The 12,333-nt window shown below is 35.8% G+C and overlaps 1 protein-coding gene across 1 annotated transcript in view; it reads right to left on the bottom strand.

Annotated features, from left to right (window-relative positions):
* LOC144959558 (uncharacterized) overlaps window positions 1–12,070 on the bottom strand; it is a 32,324-nt gene extending 20,254 nt beyond the window's left edge. The window contains exons 1-3 of the mRNA XM_078892174.1: window positions 12,018–12,070; window positions 4,813–6,900; window positions 3,517–3,902 (exon numbers count right to left, since the gene is read on the bottom strand). Coding sequence (XP_078748300.1) covers window positions 3,517–3,902; window positions 4,813–6,893 — 2,467 coding nt within the window. The 5' untranslated portion in view covers window positions 6,894–6,900; window positions 12,018–12,070. The remainder of the gene's footprint in view (window positions 1–3,516; window positions 3,903–4,812; window positions 6,901–12,017) is intronic.
* Window positions 12,071–12,333: the final 263 nt, after the last annotated feature.

Raw genomic sequence — 12,333 nt, 5'->3', positions numbered from 1 at the left:
AGAAGAAGAAGAAGAAGAAGAAGAAGAAGAAGAAGAAGAAGAAGAAGAAGAAGAAGAAGAACTTGTGTTGTTTTTGTTGTTTTTTTTTTATTTTTTTGCATTATATTTTATTTGTTTTCACGTTAATTTGTGTACTGTTGTGCTGACGAAGTTTGTACCGGAAACGTCCATTGTCTGTTTAATTCCCATAGGAAGCCTCTCCATTTTCACTCTTTCGTTAGTAAAAGGGTACTTGTAACATGTTTCCACTACTTTCCTTCTTGTCTTCAACTTGAGATTGTTGTTTGACATAACGAGACGCATTTTACAAAACACATTTTTTGCTTTTGCTATTCTTTGTTTTATATCCTCTATGTTACGTGATCGTGATCATGGGTAAGGATATTGCCTAAACATTTACATTTCTATATGGCTATGTGGTCATGTGGTATGACACTCGCTTTCGGATCGGAAGGTCCTGGGTTCGAGCCTCGTTCGGCACATAGTTGAGTCCTTAGAAAAGACTCTTTTCTAACATTCTCTCATCGTACTCAGATGTAAAATGAGTACATGGCCGTTAACAGCGTTTTCTTTGTCCGAAAAAATGTAATATCGCCTAACAGGCGTCATGTCCCGTCATATATGTTAAATGTTGCTGTTGACCAGGGACCCATTGTAAAGCGCTTTGAGTACATTTAGTGGATATTGCACAATATAAAAGCTCATTGTTTTTTTTTAATTTAGTTACTTGGTTGATAGATAAAAATGAATAGAACAGCTTCAAAATAACAACATATCAAACCTGAAACGTTTCGGACTCAAAATCCTTCTTCAGCCAACAACAATAACAATATAGACATTTCTAAATTCCAGATAGACGACAGGGATAGTTTTTAGGTCCTCTCTGTAGAAAAAATCTTGGAAGATTTGACTGAAGAAGGGTTTTGAGCCCGAAACGTTCCGTGTTTGATGTTTTGTTTGTTTTTTTGTGTTTTTTTTTTGTTGAAGCTGTTCTATTCATTTTTGTTTATGACTTTTTACAGTCCACAGCTTCTCGCAGCCTGGTATCATCACTTTCATTTTTCTTATGGACGACGATATGATTCAAATCAGGGTCTTTTCATTATCTTAATCAGACAGTAAAATAAAACGACAACACAGTAACACGCAACACCATCATCAAATACGACTATCGCCCATTACCCACCAACACCGCCACCACCCTCATCACTAACAATACTACCACAATCATCATCACAATATCGATCATCATCATCATCAATATCATCATCATCATCATCATCATCATCGTCATCATCATCATCATCATTATCGTCATCATCATCAATATCATCATCATCATCGTCATCATCATCATCATCATCATCATAATCATCATCATAACCATCATCATCATCACCACCACCACCACCACCACCACCATCATCATCATCATCATCATCATCATCACCATCACCATCATCATCATAATCATCATCATAACCATCATCATCATCAATATCATCATCATCATCATCATCATCATCATCATCATCATCATCATCATCATCATCATCATCACCACCACCACCACCACCACCACCATCATCATCATCATCATCACCATCACCATCATCATCATCATCATCATCACCATCACCATCATCACCACCACCACCACCAACTCTACCATAACCACCATCATCATCATCATCACCATCATCATCATCATCATCATCATCATCATCATCATCATCATCATCATCATCACCATCACCATCATCACCACCACCACCACCAACTCTACCATAACCACCATCATCATCACCATCACCATCACCATCATCATCATCATCATCATCATCATCATCATCATCATCATCATCACCATCACCATCATCACCACCACCACCACCAACTCTACCATAAAGACCACCACCTCCACCACCACCACCAAAACCATCACCATCTCCATCATCACAACAACAACCATCACCATCATCTCCACCGTCACCACCATTTCTGCCACACCTCTATTGGTAAAAACCGACGTGTACATATATGCAGGTCTGTTAACCCAAAGTAGTATGGTCTCCTTGTTGTGATGGATATACTCTCAAACAATTGCAAAATTTTGTCCATTAGATAAATATCAAATCAAGCCCATAATTGCGTCTGGTTATCAGACCTGCTTATACGTTCACGTTGTTAAAAAACATAATGACGATGAGTCATAATGGAATAAAATAGAACACCACCTACAAAGGGTTAATATTTTATATTAAAAATTCAAAAGATGAACTAGAAATTATCATAGCTTCTTTTTACTGTAAAGCTATTATGAGAATGTTAAAAAAAAAATGAAGTGAGAGATTTATTTTAAGTAATGGATTTTAAATGTAAAACATAACAAGAGAAAAGAAAGAAGAAAAAAAAGAAAAGAAAACCCCACAACCTCAAACAAAGCATCTATTTGTTAAAAAACAAAAAACAAAACAAAACAAAACAAAACAAAACATAATCAAACAAACAACAAAGCATCTATTTGTTATAATACCTTATAATAAAGACTGCAAGTTGAATAATATAAGGAGACGGTATTGTTAACCCTTAAAACCACACTCCGTGATTTGTTCTCAATTATAATAATATGTGACTCATTGACGGAACACGGTATTATGTCAGGTTGATTTGGATGCCAAAAATAAAACACGTTTTTTTCAATGACGAAAACAGAGTAAAGTCACAGGCAGAGCTGTCAAACATCATCAGAAAAAAAAGGCAAGAGAGATAGATAGATAGATAGATAGATAGATAGATAGATAGATAGATAGATAGATATACAGAGAGAGAGAGAGAGAGAGAGAGAGAGAGAGAGAGAGAGAGAGAGAGACTGTTGTATGATCTTCGCCACAAGAATAAGAGGAACGGCGTAAGCTGCGAAAATTCCCTTTATTCATTCCATAGGGAAATTTGTCTCTAGGGTCTATTCCAAGGGAAGACATGAATAATCCAGGCGTCAGCCGCAATGCAGCGCCACAAATTGAGCTAGGGCGAGGTGACTTGCTCACGTATTTAAAATTTTGGCCAGAAAACTCGTCCTTCTAATCTCGATCGATTAACATTACCCTCATATTGACAAAAACTCTCAAACCTGGAACTGGTAAAATCTTAAATAAGTGTGTTTTTTGTGTGTGTGTGTTTTTTTTTTTTTTTAAAGTATGGCAGTATTATAAGGAGATTGTTTATTTAAATCACATTTCATAAAATAGACTTTATTATGTTTTGCACGTGACTTTTTTGTTGTCAAAATAAGAACAATGTCGTCTGCAAAATCTAAGTCATCCGATTCCATTGTGAACTTCCGTCTTATGCCGATCTCTCCTCTTGACATGGTGCTTCTCATTGAAATTTCAATATTAGTGGGGAAAACATAATCATTTATAAAAAAATAATAAAAATAAAAAAGTAATTTTCACCCAGTCAAAATACCGCATTGAAGAAGTGCGTCACATATTTGAGGTGGAGGTCATATTTAATCTCGTACCTTAAAATATACAACTTTTGGTTTTGTCGTATTCTGTGTTTTATTAGGTGGCTTATATGGTTTTACCTTAGGGTGCTTGAAGCATTTGTCGCATGTCTTTGGGCATTGTGTTATGGCAAAGGACCCGTAGTCCCGATTGCACATCTCACTGTCTTTTGTTAGAAGCCTCTGGCAGTCGTCACGTAAATCCCCGCACCATTGTCCACCCCTTTTACTGTGTCGTATCATCGGAATTTTGCACACGGCTTGTCTTCTGACATCGCAAGCCTCCACGTACCATGTGTTTATGAGAGTTGACGCCACGCAGTCCTTGCCAGGAGCATTTCTGCTCGTGGGAGCCCAAGGTGTCCACGTCACATCCGAGGAATCCCTAAACCTAAAAATTAAATACCAAGTGGAAAAAAGACAATAAGAAACAATTACGACATAGTTTACTGTATGCTATCTGGACGTTAGTATTATAAATATATTACATAAAATATTCATGAGTCTACACGTATAACGTTCATGTGGTAGCTTATTTATTAAATATTATAAGGCTTGTTTAGCCCTTTATACTATTTGAACCTGTTATTAGGGCCGAATTTAGACCCTATCGATACGGAAGATTAACACGGAGAAATCTGACTGCCTGTTTATATATCAAACCAGATTTCCATCCCTTCCTAGTGCGGACATAGGAAGAGCTGTATCTTGTATCTTTCTCCTTCTGCTTGAACGACAATTTGACCCAAAACTAAAAACGTTGGATTTGTGTTCATACGCACCAAAAGATTAGAGATTTATAGACGTCTAATTGCCAATAAAATGTGCAAATATATTCTGCAAACGTTGAATAATTTTTTTTAATTCAACGCGTGCAAAGCAACAATTACGTATTTACTAAGAAATGATAGGGTTTTCAATGAGAGGGGTGAAATAAATTACTATTGGTAATCATTCCTCCTAGCTCGTAGTCTTATTGGGCACGATAAAAATAACTCGTTTAATAAATACAACACAATATACCAACAAGGCCGGAGAGAGTAACCGGTCGGTACGCACGAATAGGAGAGAATGAGCGAAAAGCCAAAGTAAGTCAAACTGTTTCTCATGGCAAAGGGAGAAAATTGATGCTTGGAAAATTTTGCAAATTTTCAGTCCATATGACTGAAAATTTTGCAAATTTTCAGTCCATATGACTTTTTTCTAATACATATTTTGTTTAACTTGTCCTTATCAAAATCAGTCTGGCAACTCCGAATCAGGAATTTAACAAAAATAATTAATCTATTTTTAAAACGTACCTAAATTTCCCTTCATCATTCAGGTCGTTGGCTCCTATGTACAGAGTTAAGGCACCTTGTTCAAACCCAAGATCGGTGATGAACTTCTGCTCTTCCAAGGTCCTCACATCAGCTAAATTACCTCCAAGGGACTCACATGTTTGTTGATGCTGATTGGCAGTTTTCAGTTCTGTCTCAATCCGATAACAGGATTCGTTATACAGAACGTATCCTCTCTCCTTGTGGCACGGTAAGCAAGCTGTGGTCCCAGCACTCCAGTCGCCATTTGACAAGCAATATTTCTTTAACTCAGTGCGAAAATATTTTCTGAATTTGCGACATCTGAAAGTGACGTACTCACCGACGGTGAAGGTTTCCTGATTGACTTTATCTATTTGATTACTGTCCGACATGGAAGGGGGTTTCGAGCAAGTTACAGTTGATACGCTTGGTTGCGGTGGTAATACTTCAGATTTGCACTTCTTTGCACATCTAAATTTGTCATTATCTGTACCGTAAATACAGTAATTGTACATAGCTTTCATCGTCCTACAATACCGAGGCGGATCTAGGTCATGGGGCGTATCAACATGACACACATCACAATATTTTCTCTTACATGTATGAGCAAAAGTATAGCACCATGGGCGTAAACCATCTCCAGGGTTTCGGCAGTAATTTTCCTCAAGACCGGCGGACATGTCTGCAAATTTGTATGGATTGTGGGGACAATGCGCAGCTTTTGACCAATCGAGACATTTAGTGTAATCTCTTGAAAAATTCATGGGGCCGCGGTAAGTGAACCCTTTGTCTGAAGTATTATAACAAAGACTGTCTTTGGCTACGAGCTTGGCTGTAACGTTGAATACTGAACCGTCTGATCGTCTTCTTGATGGCAGAAAAGTTAACATTAATCTGTTGGAGTAGCTTCGGATTAATCTTGGGTCCTCGTTGCCACAGAATCTTTGACCGCCTTGTCCAATTTTAGAGTAGCGTATGTCTACTTCGTCAGCACATTCACGATTTCTTTTCGCGATATTGAACTCGTGAAATTCTAAAACTATTGTATCACCTTCAGGAGCGTTAACTAACCAAGAGCATTCTTGGTTTTGGCTTGACGACTTGTCGAAAGTCACTGTTGGGTTTGCTGCGTTTATTTCATAAACGGCACCACATCTGTTTTCTCTCCTGTCATTTGACAAAACTGTTGCACATCCAGTTTTTGGATTGAGACCCTCAGGGCAGCGACATGCGCACGCATCCTGGACCATTGTCACATAGCCATCATTAACACAGTTCATCTCAAAATGAGAACAATTGTTTTGGGGACATCGGTGATTGTCAGAGATTTCTTTAAACATGTAGAAATCTTTCTTCTCCACGTTTATATCTGGGGTCAATACTGTGATATCATCCCTGTAAGGATACGCCATAGGAGATGACATATCAAATGGATAACCAGGAACTAATTCATCCTCGGTGGCAATTTTGTATCTTCCCTTCTGACCCTGCGGGATGTTTTTGTAATTTATACGTAAATATCCTTTACCGCCAGGATTCTGGTGCTCGTGGACCATACCTAAGGCGTGCCCCAACTCGTGTATACATTTCTCCTTCCCACAACAACTAACCAGAGTTTTTTGGCCACTATTGCCCATGCCCCCGAAACAATTTCTTTGCTCAACAAATTCAATATAACCATTGTGACCCAGGTTGTAAAGATCGCTGGCTAATTCCCAATCGATTCTCCTGGGAACGAACCGAATGCATGTATTATCTTGAAAGAGTTTCATTGTCTCACGTATGATATTCTGCTGTCTCCAAGAAACTCTGCGATTGAATACGTAAGGAACTATACCGTATGTATAGAAGTTCGTGTTTTTGTATGATGTGCGCTTAACACGGTGGTGAAACTCTGTTGTTGAGGTAGTTTCAGTAATAACGTCATCGTTTTTGTCGATATTGTCATCATTGTTTCCTATGCCGCTTGCATCTTTTTGAAATTCTTTGACTGATTGTGTTACGGGTATCACCAAGGAGGTGATTGCTATGATAGAATACATAAAGAAAACAAGATTTTTCCATTCTGGAAAAGTCTTCATGGTGAATCTGTGGATAAATAACAATAATTGTTAAGGTTTGTTTGTTTTTTTTTCATTTTGCGGGCTGTCGTTTGACCTTTGAAATTAAAAAAAAATGCAAGTTGCAGGCATATTATTGTTTATAACCGCATGATGTCGCGAGTGATTTCCATTTGTTATAAACTCTCTTGGTCCCTGGTCCACGCGGCTATGTGGTCTTGTGGTATGACACTCGCTTTCGGATCAGAAGGTCCCGAGTTCGAGCCTCGCTCGGCGCATAGTTGAGTCCTTGGAAAAGGCTCTTTACTCACATTCTCTCACCATACTCAGGTGTAAAATGAGTACATGGCCGTTAATAGCGTTGTCTCTGTCGGAAAAAAAATAATTTGTAAGATCGCCTATAAGGCGTCATGTCCCGTTCTACATGTTACGTGTTGCTGTTGGTCAGGGACCATTTGTAAGGCAATTTTGCGCTGTATAAAAAATTTAAAAGCTCGAAAAACCTCAAATGCCACGCTGCAGTCTGTTCAGCAGTGTGTTTTTCTTGGTTTCAGGTGATAATCGTTGCCTTTTTGACATCGAAATAAGGAGAGAGCTATGCACAATTCGGAATCGAGACTTTTCTGTATTCTGTGGCAAAATATTTGTGAACAAGAAGGCGACATAAAATCTAAAATGACATGACAACAGTGCAAAATCTGTGCAAGAACACCTCTTAAAGCACGTTTATTTACTTTAAAATGTATTGTTGTTGTTATTATTATTATCATCATCATCATCATCATTATATTATTATTATTATTATTATTATTATTATTATTATTATTATTATTATTATTATTATTATTATTATTATTATCATTATTATTATTATCATCATCATCATCATCATCATTGTTAATATTATTATTACTATTATTATTATTATTATTATTATTATTATTATTATTATTATTATTATTATTATTATTATTATTATCATTATTATTATTATTATTATTATTATTATTATTATTATTATTATTATTATTATTATTGTTGTTGTTATCATCATTGTTGATATTATTATTACTATTATTTATTTTTATTATTATTATTATTATTATTATTATTATTATTATTATTATTATTATTATTATTACCATTATTATCATTGTTATTATTAATATTATTATCATTAAGACTATTATCATCACCATCCTCCTCCTCCTCCTCCTCCTCCTCCTCCTCCTCCTCCTCATCATCATCATCATCATCATCGTCAACATTATTATTATTATTGTTTCATTGATTATTATCCACTAAATTTAGACGTAAAAGTCTTGGGCATGCCTGGATTTCATGCAAATGCAGGTCTCTACACATTATCGACCAATTCCAGAACCAGACAAAACACTGTGTCAATGCGATTTAATGGCAACGCCTCTGTAATAGGTAAATTAGATGTAAATGAATATTATGTAAATATAATCATTATTTCTTTTAAATACCGCTGGTATCCATTTTGCGATGCTCGGAATGAACTGTGGCCCAATCAATTCCCCAATTATTAAGTAAGTGGTGTAACCGCAAACCAACATACAAGAAAACAAACAACAAAATAGGATCCGAATGAAACACAATAACAAGAAATTTGAAATATATAATATGAAATAAATATATTACTAAACAGATTAGTATGAAAAATAAATATATAGATAGATGGATAGGTAGATGAATAAATAAATTAATTAATACATAAATTAATTAATAAATTACCTTAAATCAACCAGAAGGAACTTTGTTTTTATGTTTATCTAGGAAAATGACAGAGATAATCAAGTCGGCAGCCGCAGTTCATCGCCACAAAGTGAACAAGAGGGGGTAGGGTAAATTTTTAGTTCAAGTAAAATAAAACGAGATGCCCATTGCATAGCTTCCACCCGGTACCTTTGGATTTAAGTGCAATGACTTATCCACGCGGCCATCTCGTCCCACACACACACACACAAAAATAGGAAACAGTACAAAAAGAAAAAAGCACCCCCCCCCCCTACCCCCCAGCCCAAAGCCAAACAAACAAACAAGCAAAAAGAGCTAAACAGAAAACAAAAAACAAAACAAACAAAATCACAAAAAGTAACGCAACCAAGAAAGGCGTGGGGGGGGGGGGGGGAGAGAGAGAGAGAGAGAGAGAGAGAGAGAGAGAGAGAGAGAGAAAGACAGAGACAGAGAGAGAGAGAGAGAGAGAGAGAGAGAGAGAGAGAGAGAGAGAGAGAGAGAGAGAGAGAGAGATTGGTATCAGAAGGCAAAACAATAAAAGAGTCTACGCACAGGAAGAAAAAAAAAACAGAACAAAAAACAAACCCAACACTGTTTTTATCACAATGATACTAAGCCGCGAGAAGGTGTTATTGTAAATAGTACTAAACAAAATGTATTAAAACAGCTTCAAAAAAAAGAAAGAAATATCAAACAAGTAAAGATTCGGGTTCAAAACCCTTCTTCAGCCAACAACAAAAAGCAGTAGAACCATAAATACATTACTCAAAACAAAAAAAAACACAAAAAAAAAACACAAACAAAAAACAGGTATGAAACTTTTTATTGTTGATGTCACATGGGGCAGAAAATGTTTGCTTAAATATAAAAATATTCAAAGTGCCAAAACCAAGTTAAGGAAGTTTCAGGTTTAGGAAGACTCTGGTTAATGACTTTTGACAAGTTTGGGTATTGTTTGTGCGACTTTTGTGGTATGACGCTCGCGTTCGGAGCTTTAGGTCCGTGGATTGGGGACCCACTCTTGCGATATAAAGCTGAGTGCTTGGAAAAGGCTCTTTACTCACATTTTCTCACCGTATTCAGGCGTAAAATGATTACCCGGTAGGTAATAGCATTGTCTCTGTCAAAAGAAAATTTTTAAAAAGTAAAACCGTATTAGGGATGTTCTGTTTTACATATAGATATTACCGTTGACTGGAGGACCCCTTTCTTGATAAATATTGCGTTATACAAAAGCAATTTTTTTAAATAGATAAATAAATAAGTAAAATAACAACATAAATGAAACAACAATAAAAAAAACACAACAAAAAACAAACAAAACAAAAACAACCAACCAAACAAATAAAACAAAAATAAATAATTATTGATTATAAAACACAACAGAAACCTCGGTTTGGGTCTAGATAATTATTAGGAAAATAGTTCAAAAACTTGATTTTGAGATTTTGGTGGAAAACGATATTTTATTACCTTAGAAATAATATTTTTGAAGTCCAACTTGTTGAAACAGACTATAAAGTAACGAAAAACACAATTGAAAAGGATACATGTAGACCCTAGTCTAGTTAGAAAAGTGTCCAAAAAAAAAGGAAAGCTATTTTCTCAATATGTCATTTTTCAAAGGGTATGGGATACTGTGTCAAACGTTTCTCAGAATCTATTCAATTGTCTGACAATTTCCACAGCTTTCACAGAGATAATGTATTATGTCACCATAGAGAGCTAGAGATATTTTGATAAGGTACGTGTATTTTGAATTATAATCCAAATTATACATTTTTAACATCAATTTTGTCATAACAATTTGATTCTCAACTTAGTAATGTTCTAATAAAATTTCCATAAGCTAAAGCTGTAGAATCTCTCTATGGTGACACACTATGCTACAATGTTGATAAGAGAGAAGAATTTGAAGGTCATTCCTTCATTAGTTTTTGTGGAACGTTTGCCACAAGATTGTTATATATTTTTTCATGCCAGACCCCCAAATTAGGTCGCAAAATGGGTATCAACACAGATAATTTATATATTTTCACCAAAAATGTTGTTTTTTTTTAAAAACTATAATGACGATACAGAATGATTAAAACTGCCCAATATAGGTAATTATTATTTATTTCAGAAAAGACCATATTCGCCCTTTAATTGATCGATATAATTTGAAGTAAAGAAAAGTTGGCCCAAAGTTGGAAGAAAAACAAACAAACAAGACAGACAAATAGGTATGGCCTCGTATACAAACCACTAGGCAGAAAACAAGAATGGAGATGATAATAAAATGTGATTAAACGGCCCCAAAACGGGAGACTTACATTTAAATGCTTAAAGTTTAATTTATCGTCAAATATTAGATATAAATAAAACTTGGGTAAAATGGGTATGCGTATTATTGAAGGCGACGAAGATGAGTTCTTAAAGTGCCAGGAACAAAAATTTATTTCTGACTCTATCACCGTGAAATTCACTTTTCGGCCAAAGTTTTACACCGGTTCTATGTTATGGGTGATGCATACGTCAACCCACTAAAACATGTATATAGCGCAATATCCACTTAACGTGCTCAAAGCGCTTTACAAAGGTCCCTAGCCAACACAGCAATTCTTAAATTGGAGGACGAGACATGACGTCTGTAAGGCGATGTTGCGGTGTTTTTTTTTCCTTCAGAGAAACGGCTGTTAACGACCAGATACTAATTTTACGCCTGGATATGGTGAGACTATGTGAGTAAAGAGTTGTTTTTCCTTTTTTTTTTTTTTTTTTTTTTTTTTTTTTTTTTTTTTTTTTTTTTTTGTCTTTTTCCAAGGACTCAACTCTGCGCCCTTCAGATCGGAGCTCGAAACCTGGACTTTCGGATCCAAAGGCGATTGTCATTCCAGAAGACCACATAGCCGGACAAAAATGCCTGGAACTGTGGCCTGTAATAAAAAGAAGAAGAAAAAAAAAGGGAAAAAAAAAGAAAAGAAAGAAAATAAATAGATAATAACAGCCAAAAGTGAATATTAGCCTAAGGTTTGGAAAGTAAAAAAACATACCAAACATTCCGGGCGTTAATCTTTCCCCGGCAATTACAAAGGGGGGAAAGCAAAAGAATATCTCTTAACATGCATAATAAGTAGTATGAACGGAGTAGATTAATTTTAAACAGTCTAAAACAAAAATAAACGGAACAAATCAAGAAATACAAACCAAACAACACTAGACCATTAAAAAATTAAATAAAACTTTATGTTCACACATTCAAAGGCACAAAAACAAGCGATCGAGTAAACAAACAAACGCATATTTTTGCGCTTCTACGCATTAAAAAAAACCCTGAAAACTACAAGCATGACAATAAATAAAACAAAAAATAAACTATCAATAGAAAAGAAGAGCACTTGCCAACACGATCTGCTGTCAAGTCGTCCGTTTTTTATTCCTGGCTAGGTTATTCGTTACCAGCCAGGCTTTTTATACAATTATGGATCAGCTTATAAAACAAATTAAAGATAATGACAAAAAAAAAAAAAAAAACCACCAGATTGTGTTTTCGAAATGACGTGCGAAAACAGCAGATGTTTGCGTGGAAATATGCAATGTGTGTTGTGTGATTATTTGTAATGAAAATGCGTTTCCTAGCTCCACACACCCCTCGTCTCCCCCCCCCCCCCCCCCTCTCTCTCTCTCTCTCTCTCTCTCTCTCTCTCTCTCTCTCTAT

Source organism: Berghia stephanieae, chromosome 14 (genome assembly GCF_034508935.2).
Source record: "Berghia stephanieae isolate SIO BIC M18660-M18661 chromosome 14, UCSD_Bste_1.3, whole genome shotgun sequence".
Lineage (NCBI taxonomy): Eukaryota > Metazoa > Mollusca > Gastropoda > Nudibranchia > Aeolidiidae > Berghia > Berghia stephanieae.
Note: the sequence above shows the minus strand (reverse complement) of the source record. Positions and strands in the feature narration are given on the sequence as shown.